This window comes from Leptonychotes weddellii, chromosome 14 (genome assembly GCF_054177405.1).
Source record: "Leptonychotes weddellii isolate Sample4059 chromosome 14, ASM5417740v2, whole genome shotgun sequence".
In the NCBI taxonomy this organism is placed as follows: Eukaryota; Metazoa; Chordata; class Mammalia; order Carnivora; family Phocidae; genus Leptonychotes; species Leptonychotes weddellii.
Window position 1 is genome coordinate 33,761,257 of NC_138382.1, and position 25,278 is coordinate 33,786,534.

The window sequence follows — 25,278 nt, forward strand, 5'->3', positions numbered from 1 at the left end:
GGATTTATTGATCTTATTAATTCTTTTCCTAGTTTTGTTGATCTGTTCTACCATTCTTTTCTATGGTTTCTAGTTCATTGATCTCTGCTCTAATCTTTATTAATTCTCTTCTTTATTAATACATTTGTTTAGGCTTTATTTACTGTTCTTTCTCCAGCTCCTTTAGGTGTAAGGTTAGGTTGTGTATTTGAGACCTTTCTTATTTCTTGAGAAAGGCTTGTATTGCTATATACTTCACCCTTAGGACTGCCTTTGCTGCATCTTGAAGGTTTTGAACAGTTGTGTTTTCATTTCCATTTGTTTCCATGAATTTTTAAAATTCTTTAATTTCTTGGTTGACCCATTCATTCTTTAGTAGGATGCTTTTTAGTCTCCATGTATTTGAGTTCTTTCCAAATTTCCGCTTGTGATTGAGTTGCCGTTTAAAAGCGTTGGGAATAATCCCAATCTTTTGGCATTGGTTGAGACCTGATTTGTGACCCAATATGTGATCTATTCTGGAGAATGTTCCATGTGCACTGGAGAAGAATGTGTATTCTGTTGCTTTGGGATGGAATGCTCTGAATTTATCTGTGAAGTCCATCTGATCCAGTGTGTCATTCAAAGCCCTTGTTTTCTTGTTGATCTTCTGCTTAGATGATCTGTCCATTGCAGTGCGTGGGGTAAGTCTTCCACTATTATTGTATTATTATCAATGTGTTTCTTTGATTTTGTTATTAATTGACTTATATAATGGGCTGCTCCCATGTTAGGGGGATAAATATATACAATTGTTGGATCTTCTTGTTGGATAGACCCTTTAATTATGATATTGTGTCCTTCCTCATCTTTTATTACAGTCTTTGGTTTAAAATCTAATTTGTCTGATATAAGGATTGCTACCCCAGCTTTCTTTTGATGTTCATTAGCATGATAAATGGTTTTCCACCCCCTCACTTTAAATCCGGAGGTGTCTTGGGCCTAAAAATGAGTCTCTTGCAGACAGTGTATTGATGGGACTTGCTTTTTTATCTAATCTGATACCCTATGTCTTTTGATTGGGGCATGTAGCCCATTTACATTCAGAGTAACTATTGAAAGATAGGAATTTAGTGCCATTGTATTGCCTGTAAAGTCACTGTTTCTGTATATTGTCTCCATTCCTTTCTGGTCTATGTTACTTTAAGTGAAGAGAGACCCCAAAAGTAAGTAAGTATTTCTTGCAGGGCTCATTTAGTGATCACAAATTCTTTTAGTTTCTGTTTGTCTTGGAATCTTTTTGAAGATTTTGAATGACATCCTCACTGGATACAATATTCTTGGCTGCATATTTTTCCCATTTAGCTCCCTGAATATACCATGCACGTCCTTTCTGGCCTGCCAGGTCTCTGCAGAAAAGTCTGCTGCCAGTCTGATGTTTCTACCCTTATAGGTTATGGACCTCTTGTTCCGAACTGCTTTCAGGATTTTCTCTTGGTCTCTGAGATTTGCAAGTTTCACTATTATATGTTGGGGTGTTGACCTATTTTTATTGATTTTAAGGGGGGTTGTCTGTGCCTCCTGGACTTGAATGCCTGTTTCCTTCCCCAGATTAGGGAAGTTCTCCCCTATAATTTGCTCTAATATACCTTCTGGCCCACTCTCTTTCTCTCTCTTTCCTCTTCTTCTGGGATTCCAGTTATTCTAACATTGTTTCCCTTTATGGTATCACTTATCTCTGAAATTCTCCCCTCATGATCCAGTAGTTGTTCATCTCTCTTTTCTTCAGCTTCTTTATTCTCCATCATTGGTCTTCTGTATCACTAATTCTTTCTTCTGCCTCATTTATCCTAGCAGTTAGAGCCTCCATTTTTTTGATTGCACCTCGTTAATAGCCTTTTTGATTTTGACTTGGTTAGATTTTAGTTCTTTTATTTCTCCAGAAAGGGCTTCTCTAGGGTCTCCTATGCTTTTTTCAAGCCCAGCTAATGTCTTTAAAATTGTTATTCTGAACTCTAGTTCCAACGTCTTACTTATATCCATACTGATTAGGTCCCTGGCAGTCAGTACTGCCTCTTGTTCTCTTTTTTGAGGTGAGTTTTTCCATCTTGTCATTCTGTCCAGAGAAGGATAGGTGAATGAGAGAACAAAATACTAAAATGGCAACAACAACCCCAGAGAAATATACACTAAACAAATCAGAAGAGCCCTAAAACAAAAAACAAAAACAAAAACAAAAACAAAATTAACACAAAAGAGAATATAATCAGACAGGTGAACAGAACAGAGTAATACGCTGGATCCTGTGTGTGTTTTGGTCTGTTTGTTAGAAATAAAAACATATATATATATATATATAAATATATAAAATTAAATACATCAAAAGGATGGAATGTAATTGTAAAGATGAAAATTTAAAAAGACGTTAATCAAAAAAAAAAAAAGGAGAAGAAAAAGAAAAAAAGAGAGAATATGATCAGACAAGTGACAAGAACAGAGCCACTAGATTCTTGGTGTATTTTGGTCTGTTAGAAGAACCTGCATCCCAAAATTGTAAAGAAAGAAAAACTTACGCTCCTCCCAGGATCTGCTGATTGTTGGGTCCCTGCTGAAGAGCAGTGGCCTGACTGTTCCGCAATTCGTGGTTTATGGCAACCCCGAGCTGAGAGCCCACTCCTCGGCTCTGTCTTTGCAGCCTGCTTCCCACTCTGATACCTGGGAGCTCTGCTGCACTCAGGCACCCCTGGTCTTCCTGTGACCTTGAGGATTCTGAGACCACACTGTCCCACCTAGAGTTCCGCCCTGCTTCGCCACCTGAGCACCTTTCAGGCAGGGATGTTCCTCACTGGAGCAGACTTCTAAAGGTTCTGATTTTGTGCTCTGCTTCTTCTTTTTTTTTTTTTTTTTAAAGATTTTATTTATTTTTTGACACAAAGAGAGACAGCGAGAGAGGGAACACAAGCAGAGGGAGTGGGAGAAGGAGAAGCAGGCTTCCCACTGAGCAGGGAGCCCCATGCGGGGCTTGATCTCAGTACCCTGAGATCATGACCTGAGCCGAAGGCAGATGCTTAACTGACAGAGCCACCCAGGTGCCCCTTGTGATCTGCTTCTATATCACTTTTCGGTAGCTGGCTGAGGGAGGCTCCCTACCCCCATGGTTTATTTTCCCATATATCCCCTGGATTCACTTCTCTGCACACCTCCTACCTTGCAGAAAGTAGTTGTTTTCTTTCTTTCTTTTTTTTTTTTTAAAGATTTTATTTATTTATTTGACAGAGAGAGAGAGACACAGCGAGAGAGGGAACACAAGCAGGGGGAGTGGGAGAGGGAGAAGCAGGCTTCCCGCCGAGCAGGGAGCCCAATGTAGGGCTCGATCCCAGGGCCCTGGGATCATGACCTGAGCTGAAGGCAGATGCTTAACCGACTGAGCCACCCAGGTGCCCCAAGTAGTTGCTTTTCAATGTGTAGAGTTGCAGCTATTCCTTTCTTAGATTTCCAGTTGAGTTCACAGGTATTCAGAATGATTTAATAGCTATCTTGCTGGATTCCTGGGGCCAGACAAAAAAAACTAAGGTGTCCTACTCCTCTGCCATCTTGGACTCCTCCCCCAACTCACTTTTATTCTAAATATGCAGGAAGGCATAGCAGTTCATTTTCCTAACTAAGGGAATCAATGATCACAAATGCTAATGTTTTAAGAGAGTCTCTCACTGAAGACTTTTTCCTGAAGAACATGTGACACTCTAGGCTTTGATCCATGGGTACGCAATTTGAAAGTATCATTTTCATTATTCCTAAAAGTACATTAATAATATATATTGCCATATTGTCTATATTATTTATATACATATTTGAATTTTTGTAAAATATAATTGAATACACAGCAGCAATTCATTTGGGTTTTATAGTTGGTAAATTGCTATTATAATGCATATTATGGGATGTATAAATTTTATTTTAGGAAATTTTGTTATGATTAATTCTATATTTCTGCTTTTTTCCCCCAGAGCTGCAATGCAAATAACATTATTTTCATTTTATATTACTTAATGTATTTTCAAAAATTATATTGATAAGAACATAAAGAAGAAAAATCCACAATTGTTATAGGATTGTAGGTTGTAGAGGATGTTTGGTGTTAGATGAGCATAGCTATTACAAGAGGCCATCTGCTGGAAAACAAATGACTTATCTATAGAGCCCTGTGTTTAATGTTTGGTTATTGTAAAGAAATGGCTAGTAAAAGGTTAAATAAAAAACAATTTTTATTCAAATTGTTTTTATCTGAAAAAACGTAGGAGAGATATTTGCAAGATTTTTGAATGTGTAAGCTTTAAAACAATTAGTGAGAATGCTATTAGATAAATGATACTTGTAGAACAGGAAGCTTGGTTTTAGTATCACAGCATGTTTTTAGCATTCGGTAAAATGTGCTGGTCATGTGGTTGGGTAACTCTTAAATTTAAATACTTTGGAGCCATCATGTAAATACATCTCAAACATGTATGCGTACTGAAGCACCTGGGCAGAGTGCCACATTAATTCTCTTATTAACTTTGCTTTTGTTAATTATTTATGTTCTTTTATCTTTTCTGTCTGAAAAAGATGGAATTACTGGAATAAGCACTCCCTTAGTAGAAGTAAAGATTTTTGCCTGTTAGTTAAGTATGGTTAACCTTCATGTAATATTTATTGTAAACACTTTAGGTTTATTTGACATCTTAGTAAAATCAAGTGAGTTGAGAATGGAGAATAAAAATCAAAGAAATTCAGGTTCATCATAATATATTGCATTTTATTTCTCTTGTATGACAGTATTAAGAGTACATTTGGCAAGAACGGATTCGTGTTACTAGATGTTGAAACTTTTTTTCTTTTTAATTGGGTTCCAAAAATATTCCAAGCTTAGCTTGTTTATATGATTGGAGGTGATATGTATACATGGCTGCCTGGAATGATCACAGGGAGTTAGTTTGACACAATCCTGTGCTCACCACGCGTTGATGGACTCTGAGTTGGTGTGAAGTCCTTTGCTTCTGAAATAATTGCTTTAGGATATACATATTTTTTTTAGTAAGGCTGTCAATTGAATTGCACAATGCTCAATAGATTTTTCAATGCTTTTTTATAACTTTGTGCGTCTCCTCTTACTCAAGCCCCACAACAACCACGTGAGATAGGTCATTTAGGCATCATTTCTATTTTACAAACGAGGAAACCGAGGTTCAGAGAACTGATACCAGTTGTTTGTGTAGCAAGAAAGTTCTAGAATTGGGATTAGAATAGAGGTAACAGATGTAAAATGGTCAGCCCCTTGCTTGGCATTTAGAAATTGTAAAGTGAACGTTATGTGCTGTTTTAATACATTTTCATCATCCTGATCTTCCAGTCCTTTTTGCATACAACACCATTTCTACGCTACAACACTATTTCTTTTAGAAATATATGCTGTTTTTGTATATCAAATAATACCTGAAAATGGGTCTAGTGACAGCTCAGTTTCATATTTCTTGAACTTGCATTTCCAAGTGATTCTTGATTAATGGTTAAATGTGATAATGTATGAAAAACCAGTGACACACTGTCAGCCACCCACAGATGCTAGTTCCCTTATCTCTTATTTCTCTCAGACTTCTTTTTTCCCAGAGACTGAATTCTTAGTATATTCTATTGCAAAATTGCTATTGGTAAGAATATCAAGACACCTTTTATATAATGTATTTAATATTAATAAAAATGTACTTTTTATGTTATATACCAGATATATAGGGCACTGTGTTCCATGCTGTGGTATTAACAAAGCGATATAGTCTTAGTTCTTTCCTCAAAAACTGTCAACTTTAGTTGGGAGGTCATCCCTTAAACGAGAAATTAAATAATATAGAGTTTATCACAATAACTCTGTGTAATTAATTCCCAGGAGGATGCTATGAACTTAGGAGAGGAGGTGTCAATGTTTAAAGTTTTTATAGAGGAGACTGGAGCCAACCTGGGCGCTCTTGCCAGGGTCTGAAAACCCACAAGGAAGGGAGACCTGAGGCAGGTCAGAATAGAGAGGTAGTGCCAACTTATCAACAATCTGACGTAGTATCTTTTAACAGTCGGCAAATCAAGCATCTTGCCTATGTTGACACCTTTATTCTCAGTCTAATGATAAGGAGAACTCTGTCCTTTCGAAGGTTTGGCTTATCCAAAGGGCACTTTATAATTTTTACTGCTTTAGAAACAAAAATAAATGGAGGCACAGACCATTTGGGCACATAATATTTTTTGCCATGCTAGAATTACAAAATAAAGATAGTGTTTTTAAGTTAAGTAAATAATCATTACGGGATTTGAATATATATATGAAGGTCAGATAGTGGAATTTCTAGGTCATGTGGTAACTCCACATTTAACTTTTTGAGGAGCTTCCAAACTGTTTTCAAAAGCTGCTGCATCATTTTAACATCTTCACCAGCAAGGTGTGAGGCTTCCACTTTCTTCACAAAATGTGCTTTATTTTTAACAGAGAAATACTTACATCATAAGATAAGCAGGTGAATTTATTGTATTTTAAAATATTACCATTGCATAAAAAGACAAGGTATGCAGCTTATAAAAATAAGACATTTTTAAATGAAGTCCTTTGATGTCTATGTATCATTGAATGTCCAGTTTGCATTTTGTCTTTTGCCAACATAAAGAATAGGAACTCAGGAAGCAAAAGTGATAAAAAAGAATTTTACTCTCTAGGGAAGTGTCTAATTTCTGACCCAAAGTCTCATAGTTCATGGAGCACTGTAAGGCGTCCCACGGAGCCTGTGTATTTTAGGAAGTAAGTGCGTGATTCATTAGGCAAAGAAGGTATCTCCCCCCGACCCCCATTTTAGATGCACTTTGAATTTATTGGACAGTAGAGGAAAGCTAGTATTTTTGATATGCCAAAGAAATCTGTATAAAAGATATCCATACTATATTTTCATGGTTTTTTTTTTTTTTTTTTTAGTTCTTCAAGATAAGAGTGTTGTTTTGGAGGAATTTGCAAATGTTATTTTTGAAATTAAACATACCCAGGAGCAGGTTATTTCAGTACTAGGAATGCTTTTGTCCCATTTGAAGGCGATGTTCCTTATGTTTGCTTTAAAAATATTGGCCTTCAATCTCCTTGGGTAAAGAACAGGATTTTTTTTTTTAAAGGGAAAAGTTGCTCTTATTGCTGTTTCCAGTGTTACCATCAAACAAGCTTTGTTCTTCAAGAATAATTCACTGTAAATAATGCAGTACCTCTGAAGGTCCCTGTGGAATATCAGAGTTAATTTTAAAACAGAATTCTGACATGCTGATAAGTTCCAAATTATATTTGGAAATTATATCCTTTTCTCTATTATATTTTTCTTCTCCTTACATTTGTAAAGCTTTTTATCCATTTGGTATATATTCAGTGTCTATTATGAGCAAAAAACTGTGCTTAGCACCAAGGAACATCTTATAAAGGATTATTTAATTTTTTCAATATTTACTAAATACCTACAGGGTATGGAGCACTGTGACAGGCACTACAGTAAATACTTCCTGGCTTCTAGGAACTGGCACTCTACTGTATTGGAGGGAGAATAGATATACACATATGAAATAAGTAAGGAGCAGTGTAGGAATTAAATGTCTGAGTGATATAAATAAGTTCAGAGAAGGTCAAGGTCAGTGTGAGTAAGGATTATAGTGAAAGGCGTCATGGAGTAGATAGACCCTGAAGTGGGCTCTGAAGATGGTTAGGATTTAAATAGTGTTAGGGGAGAAGGCCAAGGACCTGGGGGTGCTAGAGAACATGGCTAAATTGTGAGAAAGAGGGGTGAGTCTCATTTCTGGATAGTAAAGGAGCAGACCTTTCTCTCCTTTTTCATCAGGTTGAGGATCCCAGGAGAAGTGAAACCTTTGCAGCACGAGGCATGTGGGGGTGTTGTGACTTGAGGAGAGAACCTTGGTTCATTAAAACAGAGGTTAAACAATAGGATTGGACTGACCTAATGTGACAGTAACATTGAAGTGGGCATGAGTAGCTGAGGGTGAAGAGCTGGAACTAGCATGCGTAGCCGTGGAGATGGATCAGGATGTATTTTGCAGGTAAACCCAACTGTATTTGCGGATGGCTTTGATTTGGGAATGTAGAGATGGGGGAAAGGCGGTATTAAGACTGACTACAAAATTTTTGGTTTGAACAGTTGGGTGGTTGTTGGTACCATTTATTGACAGAAAGGATTATTATGGATATGTTTAGGAGGCAAATCAGTAGTACTGGACTGGTTACTTTAGCTTGAGAGGGCTATGGTAGCTAAGTGGAGATGCCTACGGGGCAGTTAGATCTGTGATTCTGGATCTCAGTGGAGACAGTAGGGATGCAGAAATGTAATTGTTAAGAAAGGAACAAAACTCTCATTAAGTACTAATGTTATTGAGGTTTTTGTGTTGTTAATATTTGTTAATAAGAGTTTTAAAAATTTAAATATTTAACTTTATTATTCCTAAATCTTTAATTCACTCTGCTAATTAATTCTAGTTATCTAGTTCAAAATTGGTCTGGGTGATTTTTTTTTAAAGATTTACGTATTTATTTCAGTGAGAGAGAGAGAGAGTGCAGGGGGAGGGGCAGAGGTAGAGGGAGAGAGAAACTCAAGCTGACTTCCCGCTGAGCACAGAGCTCATGGGGCTTGATCTCAAGACCCTGAGATCATGACCTGAGCCGAAACCAAGAGTTGGACGCTTAACCGACTGCACCACCCAGGCACCCCTTGGTCTGGTTTATATTTAAAAAAATAACAATTGATACCTGGTATCTTGATTATAATTACTTAAACCAAGAATGACAGAGGACAGCAGAGTTATTAGACAATTAAATAGTATTTAGATATTATTTATTTATTTTTACTTTTTAATTTATTTTTTAAAGGATATATACACCCTTTTATTTTTTTTTATTAGTTTCAGAGGTAGAATTTAGAGATTGTTTATTTTTATTTATAAACAAACTTCATATGTATTCTTAGTCCTATTTTTACTGTTTTAGCAAGCTGTGAATGGCATCCCTTTCTTATAATACAAATCATAGGCGTCTCATGAAATCATCCATAGTGATAGTAATTAATAGTAATCAGCACTTTTAAATGTATAATCATTACAAGTAATCAAAACTTGGGGGTCATGGAATGACATGAGGATCTTCAAAAATTGCTTCTTTTATTTATTTATTTTTTTAAATTTAAAAAAAATTTTTTTTTAAATTTATTTGAGAGAGAGAGAGAGAGAAACAGCATGAGAGGGGATAGGGTCAGAGGGAGAAGCAGGCTCCCCGCTGAGCCGGGAGCCCGATGTGGGACTCGATCCCAGGACTTCCGGGATCATGACCTGAGCCGAAGGCAGTCGCTTAACCAACTGAGCCACCCAGGCGCCCAAAAATTGCTTCTTTTATATTACCACTGCTTCTACCAGTGGTAGAAGGGGCACTGGAATGAAATGAAAACTGGCCGTGGAAGTCTGGAATCCCAATTCTGTTTTTAAAACATTCCAGCTTGTTCCTGGTTTTCTCTTCATCGAGAGAAATGGGGTGTTTTGGGTAGTGTATTTCAGATTTTTATCCACTTCTCACATTTTGATTACTCTCTCATCCTCATCCCAGGACCGCCAGTTTCTGGTTGCCCTTCTAAAATGCTGTCAGCTTCAACCTGAAGCCCTGAAGTGGGCCAGCTGTATACGGTAGAAGAATTTGAGGTGCTAAAATTAACTAAATCTTTTCCAGAATGGGCTTGCTTTACTTTCAGCTCTCTTTCCTTTTTTTTTAAATTTTTAAATTTTTATTTTGTTTATTTTTAAAATTTTAATTCCAGTAGTTAACATACTTTCAGCTCTCTTTCAACAACCCATTTGATTTTGACCAATGATTTCACGTTTTATTTTGAAATATTTTAAAATATTGTTAGCAAATATATCTCATCACCATTTTTTTTGTTGTTGTTCAAAAAAAGTGTTTTTTGTTGAAAACACACTTCTGCCTGAGACTTTGAGAACTGTGAATGTGTACATAGGCAGCCACCTGGAATCCGGTGAGGTTAATTTTTATGTCTCCTACCTAGCTATGGCCAGTATGCCCCTTTTATCTTGGATTTTCTAGAATTTTCCTGTTTTCCCCTCTAATTGAACTAGTGGAATTGATTGTGGAGAAAATACGGAGTTAACCGTTGTAATTTCTATTTGCTCATCTCATTCCATCCCTACGCCCTGCAACTCTACTGTTACCCTTGGCAGTCTTTATTAAGATTTCTGATTCTCCCACCCATTAACTAAAGCAGAGCAACTTCCAGGATCTTATGGGTATTCATGGCTTTCCAGATAGTTTAAATTCCATAGCTTAATCATCTATTATCTACCTACTTGTCAATTTTCCATCATTCTCCTCTTCTCTTCAGGCATTCTGAATTGTTTGCACTTCCTTAGAATACATTATCCTGTTTCTGGCTCTTTTTCTTCCACACGCTGGTCTTCCTGCCTTCTTTAGCCACAATTCAGGTCAGTTTTCCCTTTTCTTAAAGGTTGCTTCCCTTAAAAGGGTGTCTCACATCTGCTTCCAAGCGGTCCACTTGGTTAGTGCTTTTCAGAGTTTCTTGCTTCTTTCAGCTGCTCCCAGTGGGACACCACTTCCTTTACAAGTGTCCTTGTATGGAGCTCTGGGACACAGTCCCAGGGATGAAATCCTGCTACCCCAGCCTGGCCAGTGGTGGAGATGTGGTTGGGGCAAGCCACAGTTCCTTTATTTCCTGGTTCCTTTATTTTTCACACTACCACCATAGATACGGCTGGGTCAGACTTTAGAGAAGAGTTGGATTACATAAAGGGAATTATAATATAGAAACATTTAAAACCATGGCTAAAATACAGTTTTTCCCCTGCCCAAGGGAAAGCATCCAGGAAGTTGAATCCTTCAGAGAGTGGCTTCTTGTTGACTTCCTTTACACATTCGTACTCAGGACTGTACCTCCGAGGGCCTTTTTCTACTCACTGCGCACCTTTTGGGAATCTCATCCCCTAGCCGTGGGGTTGGATTTGGCCCAAGAGTTATTTTTCTCAGCAGTATATTCCGACAAGTTTGAATTTGTTTGGCTACCGCGCCTATCAACATTGTCCACGGTAGGCTTTGACATCAAATCTTGAGGAGTAGGCAAGAGTTTGTATTATTTTCTCCAACTCTGATCATTAAATTCTTATAGGATAGCTATGATTAGCTTCCTTATTGGTAGTTTTTTTTTTTTAATTCTTTCTATTATATACCCCACTACCTTTGTCATATCCCTCCAAAAGCCTGTCAATATCATTTTGTGCAAACTCCCTTTTGTGTACCTCTGGCAATCTGGCATAGTTTTATCATAGCATTATGCCACAATAATTGATTTGCTTGTCTGTTTTTCTAGCACATGGAATTTAGTGAGTAATCAATAAATGTGTATTGAATGATAAATGAATCAGTAAAGGAAATTGGGATCTGTTATCTTCTGAAATTTACTCTACCTCAGCAGTTCCTTAATGATTAGGCATAAGATTTCATAGAGAACTAGTTTATTTTCTAGCGATTAAAATATGTTGTCTGCAGTTAAAATTTCTTTGTGTTTCAAAATTGTTTTGGCTTGCAAGTCCCTTGATGAGGGAAAAAGGATCAGAGAACTGCTGAGGCCCAGCTTACAGTTAGTTATTTCTTCCCACCGCTGGAGCTGTACTTTGTTCAGTGTTCTGTCTTGGGAAGGTAAGAAGGAGCTGATATGAGAGTTTGTCCTGAGAATCAGTTTGTCCTGAGAATCAGTATGTCCTCATCCAGTAAACGGCAGTCAAGTGCTATTTGTTGTATTTTTTTCTTAAAGAGTTTATTTATTTATTTGAGAGAGAGAGAGAGGGAGGGAGAGCACACATGGTGGGAGGAGGGGCAAAGAGAAAGGGAGAGAAGCAGGCTCCCCACTGAGCAAGGAGCCCGGTGCAGGGCTCGATCCCAGGACCCTGAGATCATGACCTGAGCCAAAGACAGACGCTTAACCGACTAAGCCACCCAGGCGCCCCTATGTTGTATTATTGATTTAACCCTTTGCTTATTCTGGCAAAATGTAAAGTCTTTTTACATATAGGAAAACTTCTATTGGTGGTATAATTTCTGTTTAAAAGCAGGAAATAAAAGTTAGTGAGGAATGGAAGAAGAGAAATTTTCCTTTCTAAATGTGTGCATTTATGTATAAGTGTACAGGAAATTCATGAAGTACTTTTAAATTTACATGTTCGATTTTATGTGAAGCTTCTATGTAAGAGGATTTAAAAATCAGTGCGCACATTTAGAGCTAAGCCATTTGGCTCACTGTTGCTCTGTCATACTTATTTTTGGATATTTAGAACATGGATCTCTTGAAGAAGTTGTCAGCAAAAGTTTGTTTTCTTTCTCTAGAAGTAATAAGATGACTACGTTTCAAATATTTTATTTGACTTCTTACAGAAATTTCAAGAAATTGCTGAAAAAAATATGGAAAAATTGAATCGTATTGAGAGGTCACATGAACAGTTGGTTCTTGAAAATTCACGCTTCAAACACATGTTATCACAGACTCAAAGGGAACAAACATCGTTGCTGGCAGCCTGTGCATTGATGGCTGGTGCCTTATATCCTCTCTACAGCCGATCGTGTGCCTTATCTACACAGAGAGATTTTCTCCAGGAGCAGGTCAACACCTTTGAGTTGTTCAAACTGGAAGTTAGGACTCTAGCCCAGGCTTTGTCAAGTGTAGATGAAAAGAAGCAAGAGGAAGCCAAGATGAAGAAAAAACCATTCAAAGGATTGATACGTGTGTTCCGGAAAGGTGTTATTGCAATTTTGGCAGCAAATAGGCTCAAGATTTTGGGCCAATCATGTGCCTCTCTTTTTACCTGGATGGAAAGTTTCAAAGAAGGTATAGGCATGTTAGTGTGTACAGGAGAGCCCAAAGACAAGCATAAATTTCCAAGTAAGATCATTTATGCTTTTTTTTTTTTTTTAAAGATTTTATTTATTTACTTGAGACAGAGAGAATGAGAGACAGAGAGCATGAGAGGGAGGAGGGTCAGAGGGAGAAGCAGACTCCCTGCCGAGCAGGGAGCCCGATGCGGGACTCGATCCCGGGACTCCAGGATCATGACCTGAGCCGAAGGCAGTCGCTTAACCAACTGAGCCACCCAGGCGCCCGATCATTTATGCTTTTTAAAATCTAAGTTGAAAACATACAATGTGACTATGTTTAGCTATTATGTAAAAACTTAAAATCATTTAATATGTCAAATCATGTAACATAGTCCCATGTGTATATAGATATGTATGTGTGTATGGGTAAATATATATTTATTCATAAATTGGTTTTGATTCTTTTGTTATGACTATTAAAATTTAAAGAAAGCAGCAAATATAATTTCAACTTTGTCTAGCTTTATTATATATATATATATTTAGCTTTAATATATTCGAATGCTCTTTTCACAGTAAAGTGGAGAGTTTATATAGTGATTTTTCAATTAAGTCAATCCAGAGACTCTGCCCTATTTAAAATTAATTACCAGTATAATTTATTTTCACTTTCTATGAATCACTATAAAATGATCAGAGTTAAATGAGGAATTGAATGAAAATGAGACAAATGTAAATGTTCCAGTTAAATTTTTTTAAATGCTTGACTATTCTGGGGAAACAATGATTTCAATTATTAACTTTTAAAAATCAAGCTATTAAGTAATATAAACAGAACTAAAGAAAAATTTTCTTCTCTCTTTGTTTTGAGAAAGGGAGAGAGAGCGAGTGAGAGAGTGCATGAGCGAGGGTGGCGTAGGTGGGGAGGGACAGAGGGAGAGGGAGAGAGAGAGAATCTTAAGCAGGCTCCATGCCCAGCGTGGAGCCCAACATGAGGCGCGATTTCACAACCCTGAGATCATGACCTGAACCGAAATCAGGGGTCAGATGCTTAACTGACTGAGCCACCCAGGTGCCCCATCCTCTCTCTCTCTCTTTTTTGACTTCACCTAATTCATATAATATATAAATAAATTCGCCATCAAATCTAACATTTCTTGTAGACTTTTCCGTACTAGGCAAAGTTCTGTCTACAAATTTTGATCTATTTCTTTAATAGCCAAACGTTGCTATGAATTTTAAACATGGATTTTAAATGTTTGTAGCATTGCAAGATGGATTTCTTTCTTTTTTTGCAGAGCATCAGAAGGAGCAATTACGTTGTTTGCAAGCGCTCAGTTGGCTTACCAGTTCTGACCTCCTAGCCGCAATAATCACCTCTATGGCTGAGTTACAGGAAGTCATTAGTAAAACAGGTACGATTCCCTCTTCTAGGTCCTTGCAAAATACACTTACACATAAATCCTAATAAACCATCTAGGAAGAAAATGTATTTCTTTTCATCTTTCTTTTATTCAGGCAGAGAAATGATGAAATCTCTAATGATGTAGAGAATTAATGTAAATTTTGGTGGGTAATTTTGTCTTAATTTATGGGGAAATTAAATGACATTTCTTGTGAATGTTTCCACCTTATTTTTTCCCTTTGTGATCTGATTTTCCCACGGAAATCTCATTAGCTTTTTTATTAAGTAATACTGGTAATGTTCTTGCAAATGTTTTAGTCTTTCTTAATTTCTGTTTCTAGCTATACATTTTAGAAGTTTGAGTAATAACAGAACCAGTAGAAAACTTCTCTTGTTTGGTGATATGTTTTTATTTTTCTGAACTGATTTTAAATAGGGTTAATTTGAATAGTCAGTTTCTTTCCACCAGCCATGGAACCACCTATAATCAGTGATTTCCAAAGGTCTAAAAATTTTTTTCATGACTCAGATTGCAGGATATGTTTGTATGAAAAGTTCAATGAAAACTAACTTCTCAAGAATAACATACAGTTACCTACTGGTTAAGCTATGTCATTGGACTAATTATGGTCATTTCAGACACATTAACAGTAAAAATAATATAACGGATTTGGTAACATTTACCTGCTTCATGGAATGTTGTAAGCATTAATGAAATAATAATTTAGGATGTAGTTTAATTCTTTAGACAAGTCTGCTATATACATGCACATCATTTATTGTGATTTCACATATCTAAATCTAGGTTCTTATAGTGGGAAACTTAAGATTCAAAGATTATTTTTAGATTGTGGCCATCAATGTTGGTAAGCCTTATGCATCTCTAATATTTTGGCAAAACCTCAATGTACTGGATTTGAAGTCTGAAATAAAAGTCTAAATAAATGTATTTTAAGTATGTTGGCACTATAGCTTCAGAACAAGATTAACATTCTTTTTTTTTTTTTTAAAGATTTTATTTATTTATTTGACACAGAGAGAGAGAGGGATCCCAAGTAGGCAGAGCGGCAGGCAGAAGGAGAGGGAGAAGCAGGCTCCCTGCTGAGCAGAGAGCCCGATGCGGGGCTCAATCCCAGGACCCCGGGATCATGACCTGAGCTGAAGGCAGACGCTTAACCGACTGAGCCACCCAGGCGCCCCAAGATTAACATTCTTGAAAGAACTTAGTGAAAGTTTTGGGACTTAGTTTAAAAAACAGATTATTTGTGTTCATCATATTCTTTGTAGGTATGCGAACAATTAAAATAGATTGGTTTCTTTTTTTTTTTTTTAAAGATTTTATTTATTTGATAGAGAGAGACACAGCGAGAGAGGGAACATAAGCAGGGGGAGTGGGAGAGGGAGAAGCAGGCTTCCCACTGAGCAGGGAGCCCGATGCGGGGCTCGATCCCAAGACCCTGGGATCATGACCTGAGCCGAAGGCAGACGCTTAACCGACTGAGCCACCCAGGCGCCCCAAAATAGATTGGTTTCTTAAGCTATGATCCTTTTTATATCATTACTTTATCTTTCCTTATCACTGTGCTGTATATGCTTTAGGAGATAAAAGAAAAATATGACTTGGGTCTGGACCTCTAGAAAATATGCACAGTGATTATAGAACAAGATTGACAACTTATGAACAACTTTAGGCAGAATGTAATCAAGGATTGAATGAGGAAATACTGGCTTTAAATGTAAGAACCCATAAAAGATGCAGCTCAGAGTAGGCTTACGAGTATTGGGAAGGCTTCAGGGAGCCCCATCTGAAGGCTTTACCTGGGCCTAGAATGACAGATAGTAAGTTACAGAAGAGGGACAGCATCCAGATGGAGGGCAGAGCTTTAGCAGAGCTGCAGAGGTCGGAATAAGCACAGAATGGGAAGAGGGACATTAAGGAGATGGAATGGAGACCCATGCCTTGCACGGCTGGCTTATACATGGTGATAACTAAAATGTGTTTTTTATTATAACTATATTGGAAAATAGTGAGGGAAAAGGTGGATCATTGGCATGGGATCAGATTATAGACTTTTTTTTATTTTTTATTTTTTAAAATTTTATTATGTTATGTTAATCACCATACATTACATCATTAGTTTTTGATGTAGTGTTCCATGATTCATTGTTTGCGTATAATACCCAGTGCTCCATTCAGTATGTGCCCTCTTTAATACCCATCACCGGGCTAACCCATCCCCCCGCCCTCCCCCCCAGAACCCTCAGTTTGTTTCTCAGAGTCCATAGTGTCTCATGGTTCGTCTTCCCCTCTGATTTCCCCCCACTTCATTTTTCCCTTCCTACTGTCTTCTGTTTTTTTTTTTTTAACATATAATGTATTATTTGTTTCAGAGGTACAGGTCTGTGATTCAGCAGTTTTACACAATTCACAGCGCTCACCATAGCACATACCCTCCCCAATGTCTATCACCCAGCCACCCCATCCCTCCCACCCCCACCACTCCAGCAACCCTCAGTTTGTTTCCTGAGATTAAGAATTCCTCATATCAGTGAGATCATATGGTACATGTCTTTCTCTGATTGAATTATTTCACTCAGCATAATCAAAAGGAATGAAATCTTGCCATAGACTTTTTTTAAAAAAAAGACTTTATTTGAGAGAGAGAGAGCATGCACGTGAGTGAGCATGAATGGGGGAAGGGGAGGAGAGGGGAAGGGCAGCAGGAGATGGAGAGAGCCTGATGTGGGGCTTGATCCCAGGACCCTGGGATCATGACCTGAGCCAAAGGCAGACGCTCAACCAACTGAGCCACCAGGTGTCGCAGATTATAGAGGTTTTATAAAACTAGACAATGATCTCCCTGAGCACGTTTTCCAAAAGTGGACTATTGCAATATTTTAAAGTTAAAATATTGACACAATGGTTATTTGAGACCCTGATAAAAATATGTGTAGGTAAGACTTATCAAGTAGAAGGTAGACCGAGAGTGGTGTGTCTTTAAATGCTTGCCTACCCCCAGGAACAGAGCCGCCTTTGACGTTAGAATCTGGTTGTGCCTCTAATAGCTTGAGAAAAGGGCAAGTTCAGGGAAACTTATTTTTAGGAAAGGCTTTAAGTGTTGTTGGCTAAAGAACACTAAGTACTTTGGGAAGAGAAAGTGATAGTTGCTTAGAGGGGGAGAATAATTGATGTATTAAAGTCCAGAAGAGTATAGGGAAGAATATAGTTGGACAGGTAAATAATTGAGTTATTATTAGACTAGTACAAAAATGATCAGTGTGTACCTTTTGTGGAGATGGCTTAACAAGCTGGGTTTATGGAAGAAGTCATTCAAAAAATGATGACGGGTTAATATATTAGCTTTTCCAGGTAATGTGTTTTCATTTTTATGTGTATTCTAGTAGTAGAAATTTCAGATATTTTAGCAGAAAGGATGGGAAAATATTCTCAGACACTTAAAGTACATGAGAGGTTATTAACAGATAATAATGAGGGTAATAAGTATAAAGCTATAACAGCTTGCGTAGTCATGTTGCGTTTATAACTTAAGTGTATGAATAACTTAAATATATGGTAAGCATTATCATAGAGTAGAAAGAGCATTAGCTTTGAACAAGGCAGATTTTATTTTGTATCCAGCTCTGATAGTTATTAGTTGTGTGAAATTGGGCAAGTTGCTTCACTTTACCGGACCTCAGACTCTTTACCTAAAAATGGCGATAGTACTGTCTTCCTGGTTTTTGTGAAGGTGTAATGAGATAACACTTGTGGAACATTTTGTACAGTACCTGGCATATAGTGTGCACTAACAAAACTGTTTCCTTACCACCCATCTCATCGTGAAAGTAGTGTATTACATTAATGAATAGATATACACACTTCTGCCTGTACACACTTACAGACTACTAATTATTTTCTATTTCTCTGTGTTCTTCCAGTCTGTTTTATTTCTGTGTCTTTCTGTCTGCCCACCATTTCTTCTTCTTACCCTTCCTCCTTCCTTCCTGCTGCCCACTCATCCATCTACTAACAGAGTAACAAATGATAAAAATGTTCCTATAGGCCACATAGTGTTTTATATTTGCTTTTAAAAATTATTATTATTGTGGGACTTGAAGTCACCACCCTGAGATCAAGACCTGAACTGAGATCAAGAGTTTGGAAGCTTAACCGCCTGAGCCACCTGGGTGCCTTGCATTTAAAAATTATTTTGAAATGACTTCAAACTTACAGAAGAGTTGCAGGTACACAACAGAGACCTTTTCTTTTGCTGAACAATTTGAAAGCAAGAAGCGGACATGATGCCCATTACTTTCTCAGATTTTAGTGTGCATTTCAAGCAAGACATTCTTCTGCATAACCAGAGGGCTGTGATCAATGTTAGGAAACCATTCATACCCCCTTCGACTTTCCTTAGTTGTCCCAACCAACCGTGTCTTTTAGAGCCAAAGGATCTGGTTTAGAATTATGTGTTGCAGTAAGTCATCTTTCTTTTATTCAGGTACAGAGACTCCCCCAACACAGAAAAGTTCCCCAGTCTTTCCTTGACCATCATGATCTTGAAGATTACAGGTCGATTTTTGTAGAATACCCTTCAATTTTGATTTGTTTGATGTTTCCTCATGATTAGATTCAGTTTATGCATTTTTGGCAAGAAATCACAGAAATGATGCTGTGTTTCACTTATGGTATGCTGTCCTAGTGTTAGCTTCAAAACAAGTCATAGTTCTAGAGGATTTTCTTATTCTTCTAGAGAATGATTTTTAATGTTTGGGTAATACTTATCAGTTGGGCATTTCATAATTTGTTTATCCAGTTCACAAGAGGATCTTTTCATCATAGGACAGGTATCAGGAATATCAGTTCAGCTTTGATTTGTAATTGATTCATTGTCTCTTGAATCACCCAATATTATGAGTAGTATCTTAATTCTTTCAACCAAGTGGGATATCAAAATGCCAAAATCTTGGGAAGGTTTATTAAGGAAATAACCTGAAAATCCTGAAATGCGAGAAGTTATTTCTTAGAACTGTATTTTTTTTTTTGTCCCTTCCTTCTTCCATTTTCTTTTGGAAGAACTTAACTGCAAGTTTAAACCATTTTACATGTCAGGACTACATATTGATGGCATCAGTGGCACTTTTTTTGTTTTTTTAGCTCCAGGAAAACTGGTATGTGTGGTCAGTATCCAGGAGTAGCTTTTAATATACTAAATAGTACCTGTATTGCTTCTTGTATTATCTTTGTCCTAAGGTAAAAAAAAAAAAAGTCAGTAAATTATTCTTTTTAAAAATACTCTTTTTAGGGGCGCCTGGGTGGCTCAGTCATTAAGCGTCTGCCTTCGGCTCAGGTCATGATCCCAGGGTCCTGGGATTGAGCCCCACGTCGGGCTCCCTGCTCGGCGGGGAACCTGCTTCTCCCTCTCCCACTCCCCCTGCTTGTGTTCCCTCTCTCTGTGTCTCCCTCTCTGTCAAATAAATAAATAAAATCTTTTAAAAAAAATACTCTTTTTAGGTACTTAACCTTTTTAGAGTACGTTCTGAATTATACACGTACCATTAATTATATAGAAGAGAAAGTTTTAAATTATCTAGGAGAGAAAATTAAACATGTTGAGTACATAGTGGAGTATGAATTAAGAACCTGGGCTCTAGATTTGAAACTGGGTCCCATGGTTTACTTCGTGTGTGACACTGGGAAAGGTACTTAATTCCTTTTAGCCTCGATATCTTCATCTGTATAATTTGGCTAAGAAAAGTTCTTAGTTTAAGGGTTATTAGGTGTGAATGTAACCTTCTTAGCAAGTCTCTTGTATATGTAATTGTCCAATAAATGTTTGTTGTTTTATCTGTTTCTTTTGTGTGTGCGTGTTCTGGTATCTCACGTGAGCTGGTATATTACTTTATTCCTTTCATGAAGTGGGAAGTTCAATAATGGTAGCTTGGATTTACTGCTCGGAAAGTGCCAAAGGTGGTTGCTCCTGCTCCCTTCTTAAACTTTGAGGATGTATTTATAGGCAGTGGGCAGAGACCCCAGTTTCCATGTTGCCTCTGTAAATACTGGACAGGTGGCAACCTTCTTGCTTTCATTAAAGTGTTTGCTCGCTTGAGATAAATTACCTCTTCCAGGTATCCACATGGTGTGCCTGCAAGAGATCATTTACCTCAAACAGGGGAGAATGTTACTTCCACTGAAGGGCTGGGATATCAATCATTATGGGAATGGACTAAGGAACTCTTTATATAGCTGAACATTTCATATGTCTGGTCCAGACTGAATTTCTCAAGATAGATACAAATGTGCTGATTTGCCTGGAATTATCTCTGAATAAATATAGTAGATGGATATGAATAGAATGTTCATACATTTTGTTATGCCTTCCCTCTATAATTGAATCACAATTATCCAGAAGATAGATGACCCAAGTGTATGTGTCCCTGCTAGTACTGTTCAGAAGTTTCTTTCATTGTTAGAGTTAACTTTGTAGAGGTCATAGCAACTCTTTCAGGCAAAACTCAGAAATCTGGGTTGAATTCAGTTTAACATTGAGGTTTCACACTTAGGAAGTTCAAAGCAGTAAGTAAAGATATTTCTGTTAATAAATAGTTATTGGTATGTATTTTAAAATGAAGGTTTTATTGAATCCTAAAGAATAATAAAGTGAGCATTCCTACTTTAGTTGTGGTCTGTGGACCAGCAGCATCAGCATCAGTGGGGAATGTGTTAGAAATTCATCATCTCAGACTCCACTCCAGAGCTACTCACTCAGAATCTACATTTTTGTAAGGTCCTCAGATGACTTATATGCACAATAAAGTTTTAGAAGAAGTAACTTAGAGGACTTTGTTATTTATATAACCTCACTTGTATCTGAAATTGAAACAAGTAGGTATCATTTTTGGTATTTCAGCTCCAAGTGTCTCTTTTGGGGACCCACATTTAATTTACCGGATTTTCTTCTGTTTTGTGAATTTCTTTTTTATTATTACCTTTGCATGTTCCCATATTCTTTCAAACATTTTATTATCAAAAATTTCAAGTGCATAGAAAAGTTGAAAGAATTTTACAATGAACAGATATTTTGTTTTTTAATTTTTTAAATTTAATTTAATTTTATTATGTTTTTTTAAATTAAAATTTCTTTGCCTATCATAATTTTTAAGAACAGTTTTTGACTGGATAATATATCTTTGGAAGTGTCCATGACTATGTGAAATTCCAGAGTCACAACTTTCATAGGATATATTTGTGAATAATGTTGTTAAAATAGTGTACAAAATCAAAATTATTTTAAGAAACATTGGTGAGGTTTCAGCATATTTTGCAATTTATAGGTAGTTTATGGGAAACTTCTAAGAGCCTGAAGCCTTTTCTTAGAAGGGTAAGTTGCAAACCCAGATACTATCTAACAAAGCCAACATAATTATTTTTTCAGATTTTTGTAAAAGAACAAAGGAAAAAATTTTCTCTCAAATTCTATAGTAAAATATTATATGCATTAGAAACATTGTTTTATCTCCACCTTGTTCTAGAAGAAAATTATGCCAGCTTACAGGTATTTGTAAAATATGACTAAATGATATCCATTAACACTTGAGTAAAAGAAAGTGGAAACAAATTTGAACTAGGAATGATGTTGAAAAAGCCAATTATGATGGCCTACATAGTTGTGTTCAAATTATTGTGTTCAAATGTGGGCCTCAGGAGTCAAATGCCAATGATGTCATTGAAGAAAAACACAAAAATTTAGGAGAAATAAAAATGTCCTTGGACTGGGGCACCTGGGCTCAGTTGGTTAAGCATCTGTCTGCCTTTGGTTCAGGTTGTGGTCCCGGAGTCCCAGGATCAAGCCCTGCATCAGGCTCCCTGCTCAGTGGGGAGTCTGCTTCTCCCTCTGCCCCTCACCCCGCTCTCCTGCTCTCTCTCAAATAAATAAATAAAGATATTTAATTAAGAAAAATGTCCTTGGACTAAGATTAGATAGGAATTCGTCCTGTAGCTCTTAATAAAAAGGGACATCGTGTTAGAATGAATAACATTCTCAGTAATATCAGACACAGAATTCTTTGTCTCTTCTTTTTTTTTTTTTTAAGATTTATTTATTTATTTGAGGGGGCAGGGGCAGAGGGACAGGGAGAGAGAATCTCAAGCAAACTCTGCACTGAGCTCAGAGCCTGATGCGGGGCTTGATCTCAGAACCCTGAGATGACGACCTGAGCCAAAACCAAGAGTCAGGCGTTTAACTGACTGTGCCACTGAGGTGCCCCTGTCTCTTCTTTTTAAGTCAACTATATTGGGATAGAGTTTACAGGCAATAAAATCTACTAATTTAGCTGTAAAGGTAAATGCATTTAAAAAATGTATATGCTAGAATGTATACAAGAAAATATATAAAACATTTTCTTCACCTTTTCTGCAGTCACCGGTACATACTCCTTGTCCAAGAGAACGACTAATCTTTTTTTCTTTTAATTTTTCTTTTCAAGCATTTCATAAAAATAGAGTCATACAATGCAAAGGCATCCAGCTAAACTGCACAGGCAGAGGGAACAGTCCCCCCATTGTCCTCACTTGAGACCCCAGCGATAAGTTTAGGAATTCCTGGACTCACTCTCACTTTAGGCCAGCTGGTTATGAGTTAAGGGGATCCTACGAATTCTCTCAGGTTCCGTAATTTGCTAGAATGACCCGTAGAACTCAAGAAAGTGTTATACTTAGGATTACAGTTTTATTATAGCAAATTGAAACAAATTAGATCCAAAGGAAGGGATGCATAGGGTAAAGTCTAGGAGGATTCCAGACATCAAGCTTCCATTGTCCTCAGGGCAAGGTAACCTCCTGCCATCAATTTATGACAGTACATATGGGGTATTACCAATCCAGGAAGCTCACTGGAGCTTCAGTGTCCAGAATTTCTATTGAAGCTTCATTACATGGACATGATTAATTGGATTGTTGGCTACGTTGCTGAGCTCAGTCTCTCTGGAGGTTGAGCTGATTCATACTGGCTCAAAGACCTAACCTCTGATCCCATAGTTGGTCTTTCAGATAGGACCAGTCCTTACCTTTAGTTATCTTGTTAGCATAAACCTAAGACATGCCCACCATGAGTCAACCCATTAATATGAACTGTGAAGTGTGGTCCTGGGCCCCACCATGAATAACAAAGACACTGTTCTCACTACAGAAATTCTGAGGTTTTAGAGACTACCTCCCCATCATGCCTGAACTTAAACCCTGAATATCTAGCTTTCTATGGGTATCCTAAAAACACCTCAAACTCAGTATATTCAAAATTTTCATCATCTTCTTTGTCCCTAAACCTCCTCCTAAATTTTCTGTCTTTGTGATTGGCATGGCCATCCACCAAGTAATTAAAATAGAAACCTGGGAGTCACCATAACTTATTCTTATTCTTACTCTTATGCCCTATATTCTATATATTTTATCAGTCTACTTTTTATCTAGCCTCATTGCTGTTGTTTTAACTCCATATTTTTTGCATGTGTTACCTTCTTAACCTACTAATGGGTGTCCATTCTTAGACACACTGTGCCATTCTATCATCTATCTATCAAACTATCAATCTATCTATCTATCATCTATCTCATATTTAGCAAAGAAATAATTTGAGGAGGTTTATAGAAGTAACAAGGGCACCTGGGTGGCTCAGTTGGTTAAGCGTCTGACCCTTGATTTCGGCTCAGGTCATGGTCTTAGGGTTGTGAGATTGAGCCCCGTTTCAGGCTCCATGCTGGGTGTGGAGCCTGGTTGATTCTCTCTCTCCCTCTCCCTCTGCCCCTCTCCCCCACCTCCCTTCCTCCCTAAAAAGAAGGAGAAGAAGAAGGAGAAGGAGAAGAAAAACAAGAAGAAGAAGGAGAAGGAGAAGAAGGAGAAGAAGAAGAAGGAGAAGAAGAAGAAAAACAAGAAGAAGAAGAAGAAGAAGAAGGAGGAGGAGGAGGGGGAGGGGGAGGAGGAGGAGGAGGAGAAGAAGAAGAAGAAGAAGAAGAAGAAGAAGAAGAAGAAGAAGAAGAAGAAGAAGAAATAACAAAGAAGTAGCAAGTAGCATTAGTGTATTGGAGAGCATTTATAGAGCATTGAATAGTATGAGGAAGTAAATTTAAATTTCTTGTAATCTCTCTAAGAATATGATCAATATTGATGTGTACTTCTTTCAAGTTGTTTTATATGTATTTCAATATGATTAGGTCATTCTGTAACTATTTTTCATTGTTCTTTTTTTCTTACTTATTTTTAAATGGCTATCATACTAGTCCCATCTCATTTGCTATTTTTAGGCTTAAATGACTTAATGCATGTAAAAAGTGCTTGATCTATTGCATATCTTTGGCTTCCATATCAGCAGCAGCATTATTCCCCATTTCTTATTGTATGAATTAACTCTTTGGCAAGGTGTACAAGACGCTTCTTGATCTGATTCTCATCTATTTGTATAGTCTCACCTCCCAGTACTCATTAATAAACCTGCAATTTAGCTAAACTGAATTGCTTGTTGTTCCTCAGATGTGAGATGCCCTCTGTCTCCAAACATATGGAAAAAACTATTCTGCTGCTGAATTTTGAGAGGAACTTATTACATGGGTTATCATATTGGAAATATTGAATAACATCACAGTTTCTATCTTTAAAAGCCACTTCATAGAAGATGCAGACTTTTTTCTGTCAGTGTTACTTATATTCATCTTCAATAAAAACTGAGAGCATAATATTATATTACAGTTCTCTGAATGGAATAGTGCAGATACACAGCTTTCTTTTTTATTTATTTATTTTTATATTATTATGTTATATTAATCACCATACATTACATCATTAGTTTTTTTTAGGTCTTTTTTTTTTTTTATTCTATGTTAATCCCCATACATTACATCATTAGTTCTAGATGAAGTGTTCCATGATTCATTGTTCGTGCACAACACCCAGTGCTCCATGCAGAACGTGCCCTCCTCAACACCC

The 25,278-nt window shown here is 37.2% G+C and overlaps 1 protein-coding gene across 6 annotated transcripts in view; it reads left to right on the plus strand.

The window, feature by feature from the left end:
• Window positions 1-25,278, plus strand: part of CCDC171 (coiled-coil domain containing 171) — a 299,195-nt gene that overhangs the window by 136,563 nt on the left and 137,354 nt on the right. For all 6 annotated transcript variants that reach the window (XM_081804103.1, XM_081804102.1, XM_081804104.1 and 3 more), the window contains 2 exons: window positions 12,458-12,962; window positions 14,194-14,310. In XM_081804103.1, the coding sequence (XP_081660229.1) occupies window positions 12,458-12,962; window positions 14,194-14,310 (622 nt within the window). The remainder of the gene's footprint in view (window positions 1-12,457; window positions 12,963-14,193; window positions 14,311-25,278) is intronic.